A 23,234-nucleotide genomic window follows, 5' to 3' on the forward strand; every position below is an offset into this window, starting at 1 on the left:
ATTTTAGCTTGTTTAGATAGAGCGGTGATGGACGGTTCGGTTGAAGTTGCTTCCCTTTTTGGCTCGGGATTCTTAAAGAAGAGGTCAGTGTATAGTTCTTTCCTGACCAAGTCAGTCTCTCCTCTTCAGAGGTCGGCCTTGTTATATTCACCACTCTCTAGCCCCCTCTTCCCACAGGACACGGTGAGGGATATAGCGAAATCCTTAGCTGGCAAGGCTACTCAGGACCTCCTTACACAATCAGCGAAGAGGTTCAAGCCCGCTGTTCCCTTTACAAAGAAGGAGAAAGCACCTCTTCAACAGCCCTTTCGAGGAGCCTCTTCTTCCTCGAGAACCCCTTTCAGAGGTAGGAGACCTGACACCAGAGGAAGACCTTCCAGGAGACCTGTCGGGAAGGCAAAATGAAGAAGATGTCCTCCAGATATCTGTAGGCGCCAGACTTTCGAACTTTGCCAGAGTCTGGGCGCAGAGAGGGGCGGACAGCTGGACGCTCTCTATCCTCGAGAGAGGATACCTGATCCCCTTCAGGGAATATCCTCCCTTAACAAAAACTCCAAGGGAGTTGACAGCAAGATACAAAGATCCTGTCAAGAGTCAAGCTCTCCTGCAAGCAGTGGACCTTATGCTGCAGAAGAGGGCAATAGAACCGGTTCAAGATCTCCATTCACCAGGTTTCTACAACCGTCTGTTCCTGGTACCCAAAGCCTCGGGCGGGCGGAGGCCGGTTTTAGACGTAAATGCGCTGAACTTCTTTGTGATCAAGAAGAAGTTCTCGATGGAGACTTCTTCCTCTGTGCTTTCTGCTCTTCGTCCAGGGGACTGGATGGTATCTCTGGACCTTCAAGTTGCATATTTCCATGTGTCAATTCACCCAGCATCAAGGAAATATCTCAGATTCATGTCACTGGGAAGAGTCTTCCAATTTCGAGCGCTTTGTTTTGGACTGTCGACGGCCCCTCAAGTCTTCACGGGGATCCTAAGGAATGTGGCACATTGGCTGCATTTGAAAGGAATCAGGATCTCGATGTACTTGGACGACTGGCTAATAAGAGCAAAGTCAAAGGATCAGTGTCTGGAGGACCTTTTGGTAACACTAAGAATGACACAGTCGCTGGGACTCCTAGTCAACCTCGAGAAATCCCAGCTGGATTCTCGGGGTTTTCTAGCGTCTCCATCAACCCTTAAACGCCGAAGCGGTAAAAAAAAAAAAATGTCTCCCGTGTGCCAGAGTGAGCGCGGAAGCGGAAAAAAATATTTTTTTCAAAAATCATAGCGTGCTTAGTTTTCAAGATTAAGAGTTCATTTTTGGCTCCTTTTTTTTTCATTGGCTGAAGTTTAGTATGCAACCATCAGAAATGAAAAAAAATTATCATTATCATATATAAATAATGCGATATATGATAGCGCAAAAACGAAATTTCATATATAATTGTATTCAAATCGCGCTGTGCGCGAAACGGTTAAAGGTAACGAGTTACTTCTTTTTTCGTTGTAATGTACACTAAATTGCGATCATTTTGGTATATAACACATCGTAAAACGATAAAAGCAACACAGAGAAAATATTATCACAAAATAATGCATGAATTCGTAACGCACAGACGTAAACAAATATTTTTTTCAAAAATTCACCATAAATCTAAATATTGTCCTAGAGACTTCCAATTTCTTTCATAATGAAGACAAATGATTGAATATTACTATACTGTAAGAATATTAGCTTACAAATGCAGTTTTTGACCATATCTGACTAGGTAAATTTGACCGAATGTCGAATTTTTTATATATATATATTTTTATATGCAATTATTTTGGAAATAAGAAAAGCTACAACCTTAAAATATTTTTCGTTTTATTCTACATAACATTGCGCACATTTTCATATATAAAACTCTATGAAATGCCTAATATGAAACGGAGCAAATATTCCGAGAATGGAACGTACGCATTTCGGAGATTTGTGGTGGAGAGTCCGCGTGCTGAGGGAAGGAAAGATTTTTTTTTAAATTCACCATAAATCTAAATATTGTGCTAGAGACTTCAAATTTGTTTCAAGATGAAGATAAATGACTGAATATTACTAGACTGTAAGAGTTTTAACTTACAATTGCGTTTTTCGACCATTACGGTAGAGTCAAAGTTGACCGAACATGGTTTTTTTCTATTTATCGTGATTTATATGGAAATATTTCAAAAATGAAAAGAAGCACAACCTTCAATTATTTTTTTTGTATTCTACATGAAATTGCACACATTTTTATATATAAAACTTTATGTAACGGCTAATTTAAAATGGTGCAAACATTACCACAATCGCACGTATGATTTTTTCGGAAGAGTTACCGCGTGGGACGTAAAGAAAATGTTATTTTTTTCATAAATTCACCATAAATCGAAATATTGTGCTAGAAACTTCCAATTTGTTGCAAACTGAAGGTAAATGCTTGAATATTACTAGAATATAAGAGTTTTAGCTTACAATTGCGTTTTTCGACCATTTCAATAGAGTCAAAGTTGACCGAAGGTTGAAATTTTGGCACTTATCGTTATGTATATGAAAATATCTCAAAACTGATAAAAGCTACAATCATGAGTATTTTTTTGTTGTATTCTTCATAAAAATGCGCACATTTTCATATATAATACTCCATGTAACGGCTAATGTAAAATGGTACAAAAATTATGTCAAAGTGACGAAATAATTTCCGAGATGTGTCACAGATACTTTTTAGTGCGGCAAGAAAGAAATTCGCGCTTGCGCGCCTGCTTAACGATTGTAAACAAAAGAACACCTTGATCCGTGAACTCCCAGCATCCCCCAAGGCGCATGATTCAAGAGTTTTCGGCTGGTAGGCCTAAAAGTATTTTTCCGCGAATTTTTTTAAAAACTTTTGTATGTCGACGTAAAATACGTCCAGTCGGCACCCGAGAGACAAAAAATGTTGACGTAAATACGTCCAGTCGGCGTTTAAGGGTCAATAGAGAGGATAGAACGCTGCCTTTCGAAGGTTTCAGTTTTTCTAGGGAAAGAACATTGCTCCGCGAGGGAATGGATGAGCTTGCTGGGAACCATCTCCTCGTTGGAGCAGTTCGTTTCCTTAGGAAGACTGCACCTAAGACCCCTTCAGTATTATCTGAAGGAGAACTGGGATCAGAGTTCCCAGGACCTAGAAGACTCGTTTGTAATCACGGACAAGATCAAGCAAGATCTACGGTGGTGGCTGGACCCGAAGAAACTCAGCCAAGGAGTATCTTTACACATACAGAGCCCTCTCCGAGCGTTGTTTGCAGACGCGTCGGATTCAGGATGGGGAGCAACGTTGGGCTCGGAAGAAGTGTCAGGCACCTGGGAAGGAGCGCAGGTGTCCTGGCACATAAACCAAAAGGAGTTGAAAGCCATTCACTTAGCACTCATCCACTTTCAAAAGCAGATCTCGGGGTCGATCATTCAGGTCAATTCGGACAACACGACAGCCTTAGCGTATATCAGAAAACAAGGGGGAACCCATTCATTCTCCCTTTACGAGACAGCGAGGGAGTTGCTGCTTTGGGCTCAGGAGAAAGAAATCTCTCTCCTCACCAGGTTTATTCAGGGAGAGAGAAACGTTCGGGCGGATCTGCTAAGCAGAAAAAACCAAGTCCTCCCCACCGAATGGACCCTCAACCCTCAAGTGTGCGAACAGTTATGGGGGTTGTGGGGAAGGCCGAACATAGACTTGTTCGCAACCAACTGGAACAAAAGGTTAGAGAATTATTGCTCCCCGATCGCGGATCCAAGAGCGATAGCAATAGACGGCCTCCTGATGGATTGGAAGGGCATAGATGGATACGTTTTTCCCCCCTTCAAACTAGTAGGGGAAGTAATAAGGAAGTTTGCTTCCTCAGAAGGAGCGAAGCTGACTTTGATCGCTCCCTTTTTGCCAGCCCTAGACTGGGTTACAGAGTTGCTGGAGTGGATGGTGGATCTTCCCAGATCGCTCCCACTAAGGAGCGATCTTCTCAAACAGCCCCACTTCGACAGGTATCACAAAAACCTCCCCGCTCTAAGTCTGACTGCCTTCAGACTATCGAAGGACTTGTTAGCGAGGGGTTTTCTCGCAAAGCTTCGAAAGCAATCGCAAGAGCCAGGAGACCATCCACATTACGAGTGTACCAGTCGAAGTGGGAGGTGTTTAGAAGATGGTGCAAGTCACACAACGTATCCTCTTCCAGTACCTCTGTAACTGACATTGCTAATTTTCTTCTTTACCTTAGAAGAAAGTGTAACCTAGCTGTCTCAACAATCAAGGGGTACAGAAGCATGCTGGCCTCTGTTTTCAGGCATAGGAGGCTGGATGTGTCAGACAATAAGGACCTACAGGATCTTATTAGGTCTTTCGAGACCTCAAAAAGCCAGAACACCAGGAATCCCAGTTGGAATTTGGATGTAGTCCTTCATTTTCTTATGTCAGATAAGTTCGTACCTGCTAATAAGGCCTCCTTTAGAGATTTGACAAGAAAGTCTCTGTTCCTTTTCGCCCTAGCAACGGCAAAAAGGGTAAGTGAACTTCAAGTGTAGAAGGCAGAGTGGGTTTTAAGAAGGAGGCTGCAATTTGCTCTTTTAAGCCTCTCTTCTTTGCAAAAAACGAGAATCCATCAAAACCATGGCCAAGAAGCTTCAAAGTGAAAGGGCTTTCTTCTCTTACGGGGGAAGAACAAGAGAGGACTTTATGTCCGGTAAGAGCCCTTAAATTTTATTTGCAAAGGAAGTCTCTATTAGGAGGTACGGAAGAAAGTCTTTGGTGCTCGGTCAAGGATCCGACAAGATCTATTTCGAAAACGCTCGTGACGTTTTTTATTAAAGACGTGATAAAGGAAGCGCACCTTTCTTGTGGTGACGGACAGTTTAAGCTCCTCAGAGTGAAGGCACATGAAGGTTGAGCCATAGCAACCTCAATGGCGTTTCACAAGACGTGGTCTCTTCAAGCGCTAATAGAGTCCACGTATTGGAAGTGTAACTCGGTAATCGCTTCTCACTACTTAAGAGATGTTAGAGTTACTTATGAGAACTGCTTCTCACTAGGAGCTTACGTTTCCGCGGATTCAGTGCTAGGAGGAGGAGCTGAGGTTAATCCTAATTAGTTTAGTTTATGTCTTTTTAGTGTTATGGTGTTTGGTTTTTATGGTCGATTGGAAGAGGGTATAGGAAGTAACCCCTTTCAATTCCGAGATCTAACATGGTTAGGAGGGTCAGGTGGTCGGGATTAACTTGTGGTTTCCTCGTTGTGTATTGTGTAAAACCTAAAGCTCTGTCATGTAAGAGGGCTAGCCCCCATTGATACGATACAGGTCAGGCTCTGTCATGTAAGTGGGTAGGCCCCCATTGGCACGATCCAGATAGGCTCTGTCGCATAAGCGGGCTAGCCCCCATTGACATGATCCAGAAGGGCTATTCGGTTTATAGGTCTCTACCTCGCTGAAGCTCTTGAGGCATGCAGGCTTAATGACAGTAATCATCAGTCTTCTGCCCAAACAGGTGAGAACCAAGGATTGATATCCTACAACAATTGTTGTTTCCCATTATTATTTTTAATTTTTGTGTGTATTTTGCTGTCTCTTACCCTCCACCAAGGGTGCCAATCAGCTAAGTATATATCTGCCGGGTAAGTTGCATGTATAAAAATGATATTGTTAAGATACAATAAAGTTTTATACATACTTACCTAGCAGATATATACGATTAATGGCCCACCCAGCCTCCCCTCAGGAGACAGGTAGAAGAGAAAATCTGTCCGAAAATGGGAATGGTTCCGGATACCGCCACCCAGCGGCGGGAATGGTAGATCACCTGACCTACCTGCAGCGTGTGCCGGGAGTTTTGAATTCTGTCGGGACGACGGAGTCTATAGCTAAGTATATATCTGCCAGGTAAGTATGTATAAAACTTTATTGTATCTTAACAATATCATTTTTCTCTTATACGCGACAATTAGTTTGGTAGGCTACTTGTTGTTTCATTTGCAGTCATAGACACTAAATAGTAGGCATATAAACAATGGCCTACACACTTTAAACTGAAAACTTCATACAAAAGCAATTATCTGCCCTATTTTCCCATTTGTTCATATTTGGAACAAACCTGGGTCTTAACATTGCGATAAATCTTCTGGCGCCAGCTGGAAGCCAGTAAAAAACAATAAGAATTGTTTATGCAAGGAATTGATGGCATCTGGCATATGTCACGGAGATGAGGGAGGAAGCGGCCAGCAACCCAATCTCAACCCTGTGACAAATTAGTTTGCATCAAGAAGAAAGGACATCTCTTTCGATCTCCTCCGTAAAGCTGGATTTTCCCCTTTGCCCATGTTTTCTTGGTTGTGTTTTTGTGTACAGGGATATTTGGTGTGTTTTTTTGTGTGTGTTTTGGTTTTTATGATGCAATTGTAAAAACTCAGCAAAAAGTTCTTGTAAGCCTCAGAGGAAATGTCCTGATGTAGGCATCTATCCATGTTCATGTTTCCTTGATCCCTTTGAAACTGATCCCTATTTAACTTGAAGTAGGTGCAGGTTGAATGCTTGACTAACCCTTGGATGTCATTCTTGGTTTCCTGAGCAGTGGAGGAGATTTGCCAAGAAGCAGCAGCACAAGAAGAAATTGGAGGTGCCATCTTGGAAAGGGTTTTCTCCTCCTTCGATGGATGTTTCTCAATCTCCTCATTGTTCTGTGTCTCTCTTGTCATGACCTCCTCCAGTTACTTCTTCCTTTGAAGGCTTGTCCCCTTCCTATTCTTCCATTGCCTCCTGCTGCCCTGTTTTTCTTGGGGGGCTAATGTTCCGGTAGTTCCATATCTCCTTAAATCCCATTGTTGGTATCCATGACAGTTCCTAGCCCTCCCGGCCTCCACTCTAGCACGATGTCATTGGTACCTACAACGCATCAACTTGGGTCACCTCCCGTTCAGACTACAGGCAGTACCTGGTTATCGGCAGCCTTGGTTATTAGTGATCTGCTTTTATGGCGATTGCCTAAATTGCTGATTTTCGGTGCCAAAATGAGCATAGCAGAGGTGTCTTTAAACCGGTTATTAGTGCCAAAATCTTGTTATCGGCACCAGTAAGCACAGAAAATTGCAGATTATTGGCCATTGGCGATTTTTGCTTACCATAAAGCCATTGGAATGGAACCCCCACCGATAACTGGAGACTGCGTGTACAGCAGTACTAACAGGTTATGAACAGAGTTTGTCTGCTTCCGTGATGTCACAGTGGGGTTATGCTATGACATCATCTGTTGCAGCTCCTAACACGAACTCTTTCATTCAAGTAATGTTTTGACACAGTCGACTTGGTCTTTTGAGAGAGCTATGGCTGTGTTCTTGAGAGGAGGCGGTGTAGCTCTCCTTCTTTGTGTTCTTCATCCTCTTCGTCTTCTCTTCCTCTTCATTCCCTTGCTGTAAATCGGAGGATTGAAGACTTCCTCACTGATCCTCTCCCTAAGAAACGAGGGGCCATCTTCTCTTCTTCGTCGCCGTTGGACCACATCTATGACTGTCCGACACACGTGTTCCAATGGGTGATGTATCTCGTCTGTAAGCCTCTTGCCTTCAAAAATCTCATTCTGAGAGGAACACTACAGTAGTTCCTTCTTCGCCAATATTTCCTGTGCAGTTTCATTAAGGGACGACAAGGCTCCAATCAAGAAATCCCTCTTCATCAAGAGCTACTCCTTGAACGACCACATTAAGAGTCTTCCTGGAGGAGGTGGAAAGGACCATCTAGGGGAGGAGAGCGAGTTTCCGCTGACTCTTTGACATCAGGAACAAGGAGGCAGGATGCTGGAGTAGGAGAAGTGAAGAACCCCGGATAGCTCTCCAAAAGGAAATGAAGTAAGGTCTTGACTCTCATCGTCCTCGTCCTCTGAAGAAACAGGTGAAAGGTCGTTGTCTGTTTAGGGAACTCCCTGATGTTCTCTGCTAGCTGGCTCTTCAGGTGGCATCTATCATGGAGCTTCTTATGATTGGAATCCTTGGGAGATGGCAGTACAGGTGAATATCACTGACTGGGACTTTACAACAGGACTGACAGAGGGGCCGGTAGCCCGTGGGCAAACCTCATCAGCCTCCCTTGGACCTCCGGTATCTTCTCCCAAGTGTAGGGGAGTGGGAAAGTGACGTTCATCTAAGAGAGGTGATAGGATTAGCAACCACCTCCTCCACCGACACTTCACTTTGCACTTCATCACTGCTCACTTTTCTACTTGGTCCATGAGGACTCTAAGAGACCCCCCCAACTCCGCAACAGAACTTAAAACTAGATTAAACTTATCAAATTTGATGTTAATCCTAGACTCTAGACTGGTGATGGTATTGGGTTCGGAAGCATGGGAGCTGAGCACTGGAGTGGGATGAGGGAGAGAAGGAGGGCTGCGGATAGGTGAAAGATTGTTACAAGGAGTAGGAGGAAGAGCCAGACCGGAATCTGCCTTAGGCCTAGGGGAAGAATCCCTACTAAGAGACAACGGCTGCCTTCCTGATCCTGTTCTCTTCCAACCTATTAAGGTGAGACTCCAAAAGCTTCCACCTACTATCATCCCACTCCTTACACTCATCACAGGTAAGCTCTCTCGTACACACCTGACCCCTGCACTTAATGCACCTCGTGTGTGGATCATAACACATCTTAGTCAGTCTAGTTTTGCAGCCTTCACTACAATAGTGAAGACTGGAAGTACTAGAATTAGACATTGCAACAGTCACTTGCACGCAAATTTTTTTAATTTCGGATGCCGTGCGAGGTTAATTGTTAGTTAAGTAATTACTTGGTAAGTTGCTTTTATAAAAGCAAAAGTAAGCGAATGGTAAAATATTAGTACTTTGTAAGTTACGTGCCTCTACTGATAGGAAGAGGAAAAGATCTGATTTAAGAATAGAGCAGAAAAAAAACTTACAGGAAACTGGCAGGACAGTTGCCTGTAACAAAGCCTATTGATTACTTATAAATAGAAAAATGGATAGAATTAAGTGTAAATTAATTAGTAAATGCTGAAGAGAAATTAAATTAATCTGGAATCATGGAATCTAGAAAGTAAAGGCAAAGCAAGGCCAGGGGAGAGATGTAACTAAAGTGAATAGGTGTCTTATACGACAGAATGAACTCAGTAGTATAATGTTACTTCTAACTGTTGGTCTACTGTTACACATGTAAACATTCACTGTCAGTTATTTTCTTTGTCTGTTAGACTTCAGATATGGTGAGTTTGGGAACATTGATTGCAATTTGTCCACAGGATGTTTGATGGGCTTGCTATGAACATTCTAAGTCATCACTTGAGAATCAGTCAGCAAAACCTTAAACAATCACTCACTTGTCCCAGCCCATGTGAGCTTTAAGAAAGCAGGTTTTATAATCTACCAGTTTACTGATTTTCACCGCCAAACCATCTGTCAATTAGTCATCAGTTGCAATCAGAAGGTCAAAACCTGATTTTTTTAGATTAATGTAATTTTGTAAGGAAAGTTTTTGCTTTAGATAATTGTAAAACTGCCCTGTTCAATTAGTTTGTACTAATTTTATTTTTTCAAGCACTACTTAGGTCCATTTTGTATATAGAACACATTTGTTGGGGTTTGATAGTTTGGAAGTTGGTAAGCATCATTACAGTCTTTTGATAAATATGTACTAATTTAATTACTATACATTTTTAGGATGCGGTCAAAATGTATTTATGGAGAAAGCTAAATGGCACTGGATAAAAGGGGAACAACATCAAGCAGTTACTACCCTTCACCGTGGAATTGCAAGGTTTTTTTCTTCTGTTGATAGCTACAAGGGAGATAATAGCAGGGATACTCAGGTAAGACTGAAGGGGAGATTAGATGTACTTTTAAGTGTTAGAAGATGGTGGACTGCAGAAATTGACCTTTTAAGACCCCTAAGGTAAATCCCTTTTTAACCATATGTTTATTCCACATATTACATGTTGTTGGACTCGCAAGTGTAAAACCAGCCTTAAAAAAGGGCATAATATAATGAACTGTGGTGGTGCCTCTTAAGGATCGCCACAGCAATGCACCTTTTTGCGATTCAAACTGTCCATTCTGCATAAAAGTCAGAGACAATCCAATATTTTATTAGAACAATCAGCAAAACTTTGAAAATTTGGTGTACAAGCTTTGTCAATTGTTGTTAGTATGAAACAATGCTTTAAAAAGTCCTTAACAATCTGCGGTAACTGGGCAATCATCATAACTTGAAGCAGTGTGCATTACCTTTTGGACAATTGTTTAATTGGTGAAACAATTCTCTTACCCGATGAAACAGTTGTCGGCGATTAGAGACATTCTTGGTTATTAAGCCTTAGAGCTGGGCTAAAAAAAAAAAAAACATATGTAGCACCCCAGACTGGGCACTTAAGGTTGGCCAGTTTAAGAAAAAAAGAAACAACAGAGCTGTTAAGCACATCAAAGGCGCTTTAATCATTGTAAATGCCATTTACTTGGTGATTTTTGGTTACAGGCACTCAACTGATAACTGGTGTTAACCAAGGACTACCTGTATACTACTGTCTGATGGATATAACCCATTGATTCTGATGCCTAACGGTATATGTACTATGGGTACATGTGACCAAATCAACCTGCTTTATGATGTCTGTTGCCTGTACAGTGATTACAGGTACTAGTTAGCATTAAGTAGTTTTTATGAACACTTTTTATCACTACAGGGGTGCATTATGCAGGAACCACAGCAGAAAATTGCTCAAGCCCCTTTTCGCCCGTGGGTATGGCTCACCAACTGCCATGAATACAGCCCTTGATGGAATGAAGGAGAATTTGGTTGGTTGCTGGACATGTATGAAATATACAACATGCTCCAGGCAGTAAGATTAAATGATGAAAGTGCTCACTTTAAGCTGTCTCTATGGGTCACAGGTTTCAGTAGGGGTATGGAGGGAGGAGACTACATCTTTCAGGCAGAACTCCAGCAGTGCATGTTTTCTTCCCTCTTTGAGCAGAATCCATATTTGGGCCAATACTCCAAAGCATTGGTTCCCAGAACCTTCAGATTTAAGCATAGCTGTACATAATTGAAGTATTATTTATTGGAGTTTTTGTGCCAAATTTTATGTAATCTTGGTAAAGGCAGTCCCCAGTTATTGGTGGGGATTCCATTCCGATGGCTTGATGATAAGTGAAAATCGTCGATAACTGAAAATCGGTGACTTACGGTGCTTATGGCGGCAAGAGCCGGATTTTGGCGCTGATAACCGGTTAACGACGCCTATGTTAGGTATGCATTGGCGGCATAACTCTATTATCGGCACCAATAACTGGAAATTGGACCATTCTGGTACTGAAAATCGCCAATTTTCAGCACTAGACAAGCCCCATAAAACCTGATTGGCGAGAGTCTGCTGATAACTGGGGACTTCCTGTATATATACATAAGATTTTAATTTGCTTGCCAAAACTCACTATTATGAAAATGTAAATCTCATAGATAGCCTCCAAGCTTGGGGTAAGCTGGGTGAGGATAATCTAACTACAGGGTGGGGTTTCACAGGGCGACACAGGTCGTTGCCCAGAAATAGATTTTTCCTTCGTCAAAATCCCTTTTCTGGGCTTGACCTGTGTCGGCCTGTGAAATAGTACCAGAGAATGCCAAACACCAAGCTTGAGGAACAGTACAGATAAATTAAGAAGGTAAAGTTAAACACTTGTAAGGTTAATAGTATAATAATCAACTAAAATTACAGTCTTACCCTAAGGGAAGTATAAGCCCTAAAACACGGGTTATCACTTAAAATTAGTTAGCCTAACAACAAACAATAACAATACAGGTTAGGCAAAGACAAGATATAAGTTGATATATACAAAAGAATGGAACTGAATCCGATTAGAATGATGAACAAAAGCAAACTCAAGGTAACCCAATACATGGAGGCGACTAAACTAAGTAAGGGTGCAATGGGGCAGGTAGAAGGGAAGGCTACAAGAAGTTATAGTAAAAATTAAGAATCAGGAGAAACTGTGTTTCCAGCTGCCACTGCTGGAAATTTGAGGGCTTCTAAGGGTTTTAGGTAGTGCCGTTTGAAAACTGTCGGAGATTTCCAGCCTGTATACTTCTTAAGATCGTCAAAATTCATGTGTTGGAAATAATTAATAGATGTGGCCACCGCCCTAACATCGTGGGCCCGAGGAAAGGACTCTGGATTGGCCTGTTTAATGAAGTATAAAATTTGTTGCCTGATCCCTTTTAGGGATAAAGTACCACCTCCCTTCCTAATGAACAATGGGCCTGAAGATTTCAGAGTTGTTCTGCTTAGGTAGGCTCTTAATGAGTTGACAGGACAAAGGGAAATGTCTTGAGGTAGTGGTAGGATTTTCCACGAGGACCATCTGTCCTGTGGGTCTTCATTTTTGGCTAGAAAATGGCGATCTGGGGATAAGAGGACTTCCCCTGAGGGGAGGAACTCAATGTGGCCTGGTTCCCTTGATAAAGCTGACAGTTCTGATATTTCTAGCTCCGGAGGCTAAACTTAATAAGAATAGGGTTTTCCTCAGGAGGGATATATAATTGCAAGAGTCATTGTTAATGTCCGAGGCCAGTTTGAGGACATCATTTAAGAACCAAGAGACTGATTTAGGTCTCGTTGATGGTCTTAATCTAGCACAAGCTTTTGGTATGGACGTAAAGTACGAATCCGTAAGGTCTATGCTAAAACCAAATTGGAAGATCTTTTAAGAGCTGATTTGGTCGTAGTGATAGTGCTTGCTGCTAAGCCTTTCTCAAACAATGATCTGAAGAAAGTTATGGCTAGGTTCGTTGTCATGACTTGAGAATTTGACAACTTAAGGAACTCTGCTAGTTTCTTGACAGATGAATCATATTGTCGGAGAGTAGATTCTCTTTTTATCTGATTCCAAGAATGAGATATTCTGGGGATCAATTTCTGCATTCCTCATGGCTGCGAATTTCAGAAAATCCATAAAGTTAGGGTTTTCTGAATTCTTGAGGAAGCGGACACAGTCTGAGTTTGCACTAACTGGGTTAGTTTGGGGTTGGGAATCCGTAGTGGTCGGAGTCTCAACTCTAGGAGTAGAGGGAACCAATTGCTCTTGGGCCAGTTGGGAGCTACTAGAGCTACTTGGCCTTTGAATGTCCTGAGTTTGTCTAAAACTTTCATGAGAAGGTTCACCGGAGGGAAGAGGTAAATATTCTTCCATTCGTTCCAATCGAGGATCATTGCATCCGTAGCGTATGCTAGAGGATCGAGGTTGGGTGCCACGTAACAAGGGAGTTTGTGGTTTGACTCCGTGGCGAAGAGGTCTACTTGGAGTCCGGGGACTTGTAGACTGATCCAATTGAATGAACTCCTGTCCAGTGTCCACTCCGATTCCAACGGAGCGGAGCGTGATAGAGCGTCTGCTACTACGTTCTTGACTCCTGCCAGGTGAGTGGCTGACAGGTGCCATTTGTTTTTGCATGCCAGAGAAAAAAGACTTGGCTATCATGACATGGTTCAAGTGGCTTGACTTGGATCCGCCCCTGTTGATGCAGTGTACTACTACTGCACTGTCCAGAACTAATTTGAAATGAGAGTTCTTGGGCGGACGGAGTCGTTTCAGTGTGAGGAATACTGCCATGGCCTCCAGTACATTGATATGTAGCTGGCGGAATGTTAACGACCAAGTTCCTTGAACTTTTTCGTACTGGGAGTATCCTCCCCACCCTGTTAGTGAGGCGTCTGTGTGGATCACTAATGATGGAGGGGGAAACTGTAGAGGAATTGCTTTTGAAAGGTTCTTTGTCTCCGTCCAGGGGCGGAGACGTTTTCCGTAAGATTGCTGGGATAAAGGCTAGTTTGTCCCGTGATCTGCAATTCGCTCTTGAGCGCCATACTCTGTTTATATCTTTGAGTTTGGCTCTGAGCAGAACGTCTGTGACTGATGCAAACTGGAGTGAGCCCAGGATCCTCTCCTGGCACCTCCTGGATGTTTGTTGTCGTTTGATAAATTGTTTTGTAGCTCTTGCAATTTCTTTCCTTTTCAACGACGGAATTGATAGTGTGTGCGATTGTAAGTCCCACTGAAGGCCTAACCACTGGAATCGAGATTCCGGTGTTAGTCTGGACTTGGTTTTGTTTATTTGAAAACCTAAATGTTCCAGGAATTTGATCACTCTGACCGTTGCTTCTTTGCATTCTTTGGGGTTCCTTGCCCAAATAAGCCAATCGTCCAGATAAGCCACTAACATTATTCCCTGTTTCCTTAGCTCTTGCACTACTGCTTCCGCCAATTTGGTGAAGATCCTGGGGGCTATGTTGAGACCCGAATGGCATTACCTTGAAGGAGTAGGATCTGTTGCCTAGTTTGAAGCCTAGGAATGGACGGAAGTGTCTGGCTATGGGAACATGATAGTAGGCATCTGTAAGATCTATAGAGGTTGTGACGGCCCACGGGGAAGTAAGGTCCGTACCTGCGAAACGGTCAGCATCCTGAACTTGTCGCAATGAATGAATAAGTTCAGATGGGACAAGTCTAAGATGATTCTTCGGTTTACCGAGTCTTTCTTTGGCACGCTGAACAAGCGTCCTTGAAATTTTAAATTGTTGACTCTTGAGACTACTCCTTTGAGAAGGAGGTCTTCGGTATACTCTACCAATTCCGTTGTTGGTGCTTGATAGAATCTGTTGGTTGGAGGAGGGCCCTCTAGCCAACTCCAACCTAGTCCCTTTGTTACTATACTTTGAGCCCAAGGGCTGAACCCCACCGCTGGCGGAAGAGGTACAGCCTCCCTCCTACCTTGGGATTCTCACTGCTGGTTTGCCGAGGGGCGGCCACCTCTTGCTCCTCGGAAACCTCTTCCCCGTTAGCAGCCCCTGCCGGATCCTCTGAATCGAGAGGCACCTCTTGCTCTACTGCCTCTCGCAAACCTATTGAAAGCCTGAAAGTTCTGGCTTTCATAGTTGGAATTGTAGGCTGGCGAGACAGCAAAGGAAGTGGAGGGTTGAGATTGCTGGGACTGAGGGGTCAGAACAAGGTATTGTTGTGACCCTTCGACGATTGGTTGCCCTTGTGATGCTGGGACTGCCTGAACCAACGTTTGTTGAGAAGGCTGGAAGGGAGAGAACTTCCTTGGTTTCTTCTTGTTCCTTGGGTTAGGACCAGAAGATTCCTGCCTCCGCTTTGCTACCAGTCCCCACCTGACTTTGAGGCACTGGTTGACCTTAGAAGCCTCATGAAGGACTTCTGCTACTACTGGTGCTGGAAAGAGGTCCGTTCCCCAAATTGAGGAAGCAATCAGTTTATTCGGTTCATGGCGGATAGTAGCTTCCGCCAGAACGTGCTTCCTACAATTTCTCCTGCTATGAGGAAGTCGTAAAGGTCACACTGCATGGTGTGCAGCAGACTTTAGCCAAAACTTTAAATAACGGCTCTTGTTGGTATACAAGAGCCGTCATCTCCGCCATAGTCATGGAGGAAAGGGATCTCGCGAGCCTAGTCCGGGCGTCGTACTCCATCTGGATGAGAGAGTCCGACAACCTGGGGAGTCTCTCACTAAAGAGAGAGGTGGCACAGTCCGCCTTTAGTTTTCCTACTGAGAAAGTAGGAACTGCCCCTTCGAAGTACGTCTCGGAGCCTGGGACTAAGAGAGAGGTGGGTTCCGTCTCTCGTAGTTGAGGCAGGGGCTCGTCTTTCAGGGCGGCGGCCTGAAAGGTTGCTTCCACTACCTTAAGGGTCAGTGGTAGCGGAGTCCCTTCCACCGGAGTAAAAATGGTGAAAGGACTCCTAAAGGCTGTGATGCGGGTGTTTTCACACCCCCATTCTTCCAGACTTCTCATTAGAGTCTGCTGTGCCTGTTCCCTCGGAAGGATCACTGTTTCCTTGGGAACCTTGTCCTCTCTCATCATCGCTGCTTCCGTTAGTCGGACGTAGCCAATGAATGGTGGTTGAAGGTCTCTGGGGTGGACTCGAAGAATCCTCACGCCTTCGAGTTCCTATGCCTTCGATTGTCAACATTCCGTTGACAAACGGGGCATACGAAGCAATCCTCCAAGGGTTGGCCGCCTTGAATTCCGGCAGTTGGCTGGAATCTGGCATTGGAAGAGGAGAAGGTGGCACAGATAGAGGGGAACCTGCCGCAATCGAGGTTTGGATCCCGGCGATGGCATTCTCCTGAGCGGCCAGCCGTTCCGCCAGCGATTGGATCGACTGGCCGGAAGACGTAACAGAACTGGAGAGCTGGGAGAGCACCGAGCCGACCTTGTTGTCAACCAAGGCCCCTACGATCACTCCCACCTGCTCCAGAATGTTAGCCGAAAAGGATTCGGGATCAAAAAGAGGGACTTGAGCCCGATCCTTACGTGATCTATGTTTGGGGGACCTCGACGCAGAGGAAGAGGCCTCCCTTGACCTAACTGATCCGGGTGGTGAGCCGGAGTTATAGTGTCTGTCAGGATGACCGATTTCTTGGGGAGAGACTTTTTTTAAGTTTCTCCTCGGTCATCTTAGCCTTGGGGATCACTGAAGTAGCCTTAGGACGGACAGACCGCTGCTCTTCAGTGAAGCCCCGGAAAGAAGTGGAAGTAGAAGGATCAGTAGAAGGTGATGGAGAAAGGGAATTCAGGAAAGGGCCCTGAGAACCCACAGGAGCTGCCCCTACTACACCCTTACCTGTACCCATGGAGTCAATAGCCATGGGTTCAACGTCGAGGTTCATTGCCGCAACGTCTTCTGCAACGTCCTCTGGGAAATCCCCCTCCTGGTAGTGGGAGATCATGACTTGAAGGTCGGCCAGCAAAGGGGGCGGCCGCTATCGGGTCCACCACTGATCCTTTCTTGGCTCCTGGGAATATTAGGTCCGCCATATCCTGGGTAAGAATGTAGGGGCGGCCCTTAGAATTCCGGCCAAAACCCCCTACCCAAGCTTTGAGAGTCGACAAAGCTTTCTTCTTTTCTTCATCAGAACCCTGTAAAAAAGGGTCTAGAGTTAGGGAGAGGATAGGGGAGGAATGTCTGTTGTGTTGAGATTATATGAATATGTGTCTCATATGTGAAAGGTATAATATAACAACAAGTATTCCAGGTGACGAATGAATGAAGAAAGTGCTAAGAAACTTACTACTAGTGAGGCATCTCCTACTAGCAAGTAGCAGGTTTGGCAAGCTTCATGATGCCAAACGATAAAATCCTCCACTTTCACTGCACATCCTGCATGAGAACGGCATACTATATGGCCGCATAGGTCTTGGAGGATGGCACTGCACCCAATCTCCTGGCACAACATCTGTAAGTCAAAGGATACATGAGTACCAATGACAACCTCCGGTGGAATAATATGCAAACTATCCGTGGGTGCCGGAGTAGGACCGACGGATAGAGATCTACGTATGAATATTACGTAGAAAAATTACGAGGGGGGAAGAAAGTCTCTGCCTCCGCCTAAGCTCACTTGTCATATGACTAAAAATAGACTCCGTAGGGCCCGGAGTTCTCCGTATGGCCCGGAGTTAATTAATATTGAGTGAGCAATGTCAAACTTCTAACGAAGCAAGGGATAGTACGAGAGGCGGAAATAAAAAACCCCCCGCAGTAACGCAAAAGATTCTAAACATTAAATAACACAAAATAAAACAAAATAAAAACCCCTTATATCAGTAAGTGCTCGGGTGGTGAACTATCCCTAAGGTGGATAGGAAACCCAGTGATTCCCTCCCCCCCTCTCTATGTTCGGTAGCGGCGGATAGACACCTGCCGGACTGAACTGAGGGGGAAAGAGTAGGGAAGAATTTTTTTTGGGGGGGTAGGGGTAGGGGAGCCCTTCCACCCCCTGAGCGGCCAAGTTAGAAGGACGGAGAAGAAGGGGGAGGTCCCAAGAGAACCCCCGAGGCACGTGACGAGTGAGAGTACCAGTAGGGGAGGGGAGATCCCCACCAGTCCCGTGAGTCACCCCCTCTCATGCAGACTCGGACGCTAGCTGTGAGAAACGAGTCATCACCATCGACGTGGATGGCAATGTATGGAGGGGGGGAATGGGGGGACGGGAGGGGGACCCCGTAACCGGGTGGCTCACCGTGATAAACCGGTGGTCTTCCCAGCCAGGTGAAAGATACGAGGTGGGGAAGAACCGTCGGAACAACATCAATATCACTGATATAAATAGGATTATTTATAATAATCAATCAAATAAATTAAAGCGATATCTTAAAGCTAGACTAACACGGGGAACACGAAGCTAAGCAAACAGAAAATTAGGTTAATCGCCGATCCGAAGAAAGGGGTATGTTAGCCTAATTTAACCTCTAGTTCAAGAAAACGGCGGGCAGGCTAATCACCAATCGACAATTGGGGTATGAAAGCCTAACTTAACGGTAAAATAAATTATAACAGGGAAGCTAATCGCCATACCGAAGCATGGTGTATGTTAGCCAACCTAGTACCTATATATTATTAAAGGTATCAGGAACTAGAGAAGGAAAGAGAGAACATCAGAATAATTAAGATGATATGACTCTCAATCGTGACTGATAAAACTCCTAACAATGTAAGGCGTAGCTAGACTAAGGTCCGAAACGTGCGGTCGGAGCGTGCCCCGTGGAGGCCTAACTAAAAAACTAACTGCATAAAGATATAGAGACTATGTATAAGTAACCATATCTAAAGTACTGAGAAAAAGGGAAATCTCTAACGGTATGGAAGACCGAAAGAGATAACCCGTACCGCCATGCGGTCGAGGGGCATACCGGCCGATAAGGCTCCGAATATAAAAAAAAAAAAAAAAAAAAAAAAAAAAAAAAAAAAAAAAAAAAAAAAAAAAAAAAAAAAAATAAACACGAAGATCATCATAAAATGAGATCAGTAACCCCAAACAGTACTTAACTTAGAAGCAGAAGTTGAAGACATCTTGAAAATAAATCCAAATAAATCCAAATAGAGCGAAACACAGCACCGAAAAAATTTAACGTTTGGTGTAACGCGCGCTATCGAAAGGAATGACGTCTCAGGCGTCGGAGGCGCTCACGGTAGTAGTAGACCGGGAGCTGTAGCACGGCTCCTCCGTAGTTCGGGGTTTTGTCGAAGGAAGAACTAAATGGCAGGGACCTCTGGTAGTGATTCCACTCGCTCCTTACTATACCGACACTTCTATAAGAAGTGAGCGAGCATTTATCTTGGCATTATATTGTTTCTTTTTTCTCTAGGATGAATAGCAATATTTATTCTTCAGAAATAGTATCAAAGGAACCATTTCACAGGGCGACACAGGTCGTTGCCCAGAAATAGATTTTTCCTTCGTCAAAATCCCTTAAGTAGATTGGCATAATGAATTTCCATTCTCACTTTATAAAAGTCCCCAATATTGAGGATAAATTAGGAACTTTATATCACAAAATACGTTTAGTTCGATTATCAAATATTACAAATAAAAAATGGCATTTACTAAACACCAAAACTTGGAAGGCAAGCATGCTTGGTAACTTTTTTCACAACTACCTTTCATAAACAAGAAGTTAGGTTACCACGGTTCCTGTTTTTTGGTAGCCAAAAATGATCTAACAATGTTAAAAAATTAACTAATGAGTTTCAATAACTAAAAGTCTAGTATTATTGCATTAATGTCATGCTGTAAGACTGGAAAACAGTGCAGAACTATTATAGCATAGCCTAGCATTCCAATCCTAATTTCTCACCTTCTGAGAGACCCAATGACTCCCAGCTTTAATATAAACCTACCAGTTAAAAATGTTAAAAGATATCAGACTTTTCACTTATATTGCTTCTGAGTTTAGTTCTTCCATGGTGGCTGAAACAAGATCTCAAGGAAAATAATCTAGGAGTGAAGCCCTGGAGGTTGTTCATTTTGTAGAGACCAAGAAATTAGTAATGAGGAAAATGGCCAAGAATTCGCTGTTACCACATCAGTGTGTGAAGGATGAAGGAAGAACCTAGGTTGTTGTAGACAGAGATAGAGCCCTCTTGTCTCAAGTCCTTTATTATCTACCATTGTGCCAACATGCACTATTCTATCTGAGACCAACTATCAGAGAACACTTTTAGATTTGTTGGTCTGTCTTATGGAGCTTGGGAGGACCTTGAGGGCAACTCCTTTCAGGATGAAGAGTGACTACTCTATCATAACTATGATTATATGCAGGAAGAAGGTACAGCTTACAACATAGGAGTGGATATGATAGTACCAGTCAGTTAAGTACTAAATGTTATCATTAAAATTTTAATTTTACTAATCATAATTGTTCATATATTGTCTGCTGTAAGAATAATTTTATTTTTGTTTAAATGTCGTATTGGTCTAAATTTAGACCCTAGTTTCTTCTTTCCTACCGTTATCCCAACATTAAGGGGTCAGTTGCCTCATGCACCTTCTTCACTGCCTTCTATTAAGGGCATTATCCTCCACCAAACATCTTCTCTACATATCTTATTCTTTACAACATCAGCGTGGTTTATTGTTTGGCAAAGGGGGATTTTACGACCGCATGCCCTTGCTGTCATCAACCACATTTATTGGCGGTCGGCCAAGCCTTTGACTTAAAGTCCACCTGCAAGGCAGCAGTTTCCATATTTATTGGCAGTGGGCCTAGCCTTTTACTCAAAAGTAAGACTGCAAGGCAGCAGCTGTCTTTTTAGTCGCCTTTTAGGACCTACATTGGTAGTATTCTTACACCCCTAACGCAGGTCGAAATTTAGACCTTAGTTTAAAATTACTAATTATCGCATTCGGAATATCTAAACTGCCTAAACTGAAAATGATCTTTAAATATACTAGTACTATCTTCAATTGAGCAATAAATATCTTTATCATTGATACTGAAGCCTTCAGCAATCTCTGTATATTAAAACCAGTTTAACCTAATTTAAAAAATACAGGCGGTCCCCGGGTTACGACGGGGGTTCCGTTCTTAAGACGCATCGTAACCCGAAAATCGTCGTAAGCCGGAACAACGTTCTTGAAAACATGTCCACAGGGAAAATTTCACTACTAATTTGCAATTTTTCTTAGGGCCGTATCTCTAAAATTATCACTAATTTACTTTTTTCATGTGCAACACTGTGTATTCACAAATTACTGTATATTTTCATTAAAATACAAAAGAGAGAGAGAGAAATAACTCCTTACGGTTTCAATAGATTGAAATGAATGTCTGTAGGCAACTTTTTCCCCCTCCCATAAATACATATATTTCTCCAGAGAAGAGAGACAGAGAGGACTGTGCAGTTATGTTTGTCTGTCTATCAATTCTTTTGCTGAGAGCGAGAGAGATAAAAGGAAGAAATAGAAACACCAAATGTATGACAAGTATCTTGTGGAGAGAGAGAGAGAGAGGAGAGAGAGGAGAGAGAGAGAGAGAGAGAGAGATAGAGAGAGAGAGAGAGAGAGAGAGTTGTCCTTACAGTATTTAAAAGAGAGAAATGGAATGATTATTGTATTTAAAATACTCAGATATGAATTTTGTACTTATAGTATATTATTGGAAAATATTAATGATAAACTTATTACATACACGTCCATGAAAATGATCTCAACTCAGTAAGAGAGAGAGAGAGAGAGAGAAGAGAGAGATTACATAAACCATTAAATTCGTTGACCATTGTATGGCATTGTTAAGCTCGAGTGTCACTCGAGTTGAGGTGGGGAAATTGATACACAGAAAAAGACAAAGGGAAGAATTTTCTTTGAAATTAGTTATCGTATTATTACTACTTCTATTATTATTATTATTATTTTATTATTATTTGAAAATTATTAAATAAACACTGCAATCAATACCGTAAAAAATTCTTCTGCCGTCTACTCATTCAGTAAGAAAGAGGAATTATCCTTACAAGTGAAATGGAAAGGTCATTTTCATCTCTTTAAAATACGACCATTATGAATTTTGTAATTAAAGTATTATTGTTATTATTATTATTAAATAACTGATATTATCAATAAACATTTTACATACTAATACCATAAGGGAGGGTTTTGACGAAGGAAAAATCTATTTCTGGGTGATTGGCTCGTGTCGCCCTATGAAAGTATCCTTAACATCATTCTTTCTAGGTAAAATTAGCCTAAATTAAAATTACCAGAGAAAAACAAAATTAAGAAAATGTCAGTAAAACTGAACCTCGCTCACTCTTAAAAGGAAGTGTCGGTATGATATAGGGCGAGTGTGGAACACTACCACGAGACAAACACCAATTAGAACTTCCCTATCAGAATCCCCCAAGAGAGAGCTGATACCAACGGCGATGCAGCCTCTACTACTACTACTAGAGGACGCCACGGACAGCAGCGCCCCTAGCGGTCATCCTTAATAAAACAGTTAAATACATCTTGTCCTGCGAGGGGGGGAAAACAAACCATAAAAAAGGGGGGGTTTCATAGGGCGACACGAGCCAATCACCCAGAAATAGATTTTTCCTTCGTCAAAATCCCTTTTCTGGGCTCAGCTCGTGTCGGCCTATGAAAGAGTACCAGAGAAACAGACAAGATGGAAAAGGGAACAATGAAAGACAGTTTAAAATGATGGATATAATATAAGTAAATCAATTACAGCATACAAATTAAGCACTTAAACTAACTTATTATAATAGTAAAATAATAGAATGTTAGTAAACTTAAAGTACTTAAATGGTAAATCAAAAAAAAAAAAAAAAAAAAAAAAAAATTACAGAGATGCATGTAAAATGAGGCAAATTTGGGATTTACTTAACTAGAATACAAAATTATAAAATATATACATACATGTGTCCTACCCTAGCACAAAAATAAGGGTAGGTACACTGAAATCCATCATTAATACAATTATTCCAAAATATATACAAACACATTGTGACTGAAGTTCATCATAAACACAAAATGGTGAATATACAAACATATTGTGTCCTACCCTAGCATAAAAATAAGGGTAGGTACACTGAAGTACATATCAGTACAAAGGTGGGTGTCCCTAGCAAAAAAATAAGGGACAATCCACTATATGATACAACGGCTAAGGCTATGATGTTTGAGTAGTCCTGGCGATAGGTTGAGGCATGTTGGTTGAAGTAGGTAGAAAGGAGACCTAGATCAATACTACAACTACTAAACAGTATCAGGGGAAACTATGTTTTCCCGCTGCTACTGCTGAAAACTTTAAAGATTCCAGGACTTTAAATAATGCCGTTTAAAGGACTGTCGGGGGATTTCCATCCTGTATACTTTCTAAGATCCTCAAAGTTCATATGTTGGAAATAATTAATTGAGGT

At 42.5% G+C, this 23,234-nt stretch overlaps 1 protein-coding gene across 1 annotated transcript in view; it reads left to right on the forward strand.

Moving 5' to 3' along the window:
- The window catches only part of LOC135217537 (serine/threonine-protein kinase atr-like), a 796,062-nt gene that overhangs the window by 717,924 nt on the left and 54,904 nt on the right, over window positions 1-23,234 (forward strand). The window contains 1 exon segment of the mRNA XM_064253504.1: window positions 9,684-9,832. Coding sequence (XP_064109574.1) covers window positions 9,684-9,832 — 149 coding nt within the window.

Source organism: Macrobrachium nipponense, chromosome 7 (genome assembly GCF_015104395.2).
Source record: "Macrobrachium nipponense isolate FS-2020 chromosome 7, ASM1510439v2, whole genome shotgun sequence".
NCBI lineage: Eukaryota > Metazoa > Arthropoda > Malacostraca > Decapoda > Palaemonidae > Macrobrachium > Macrobrachium nipponense.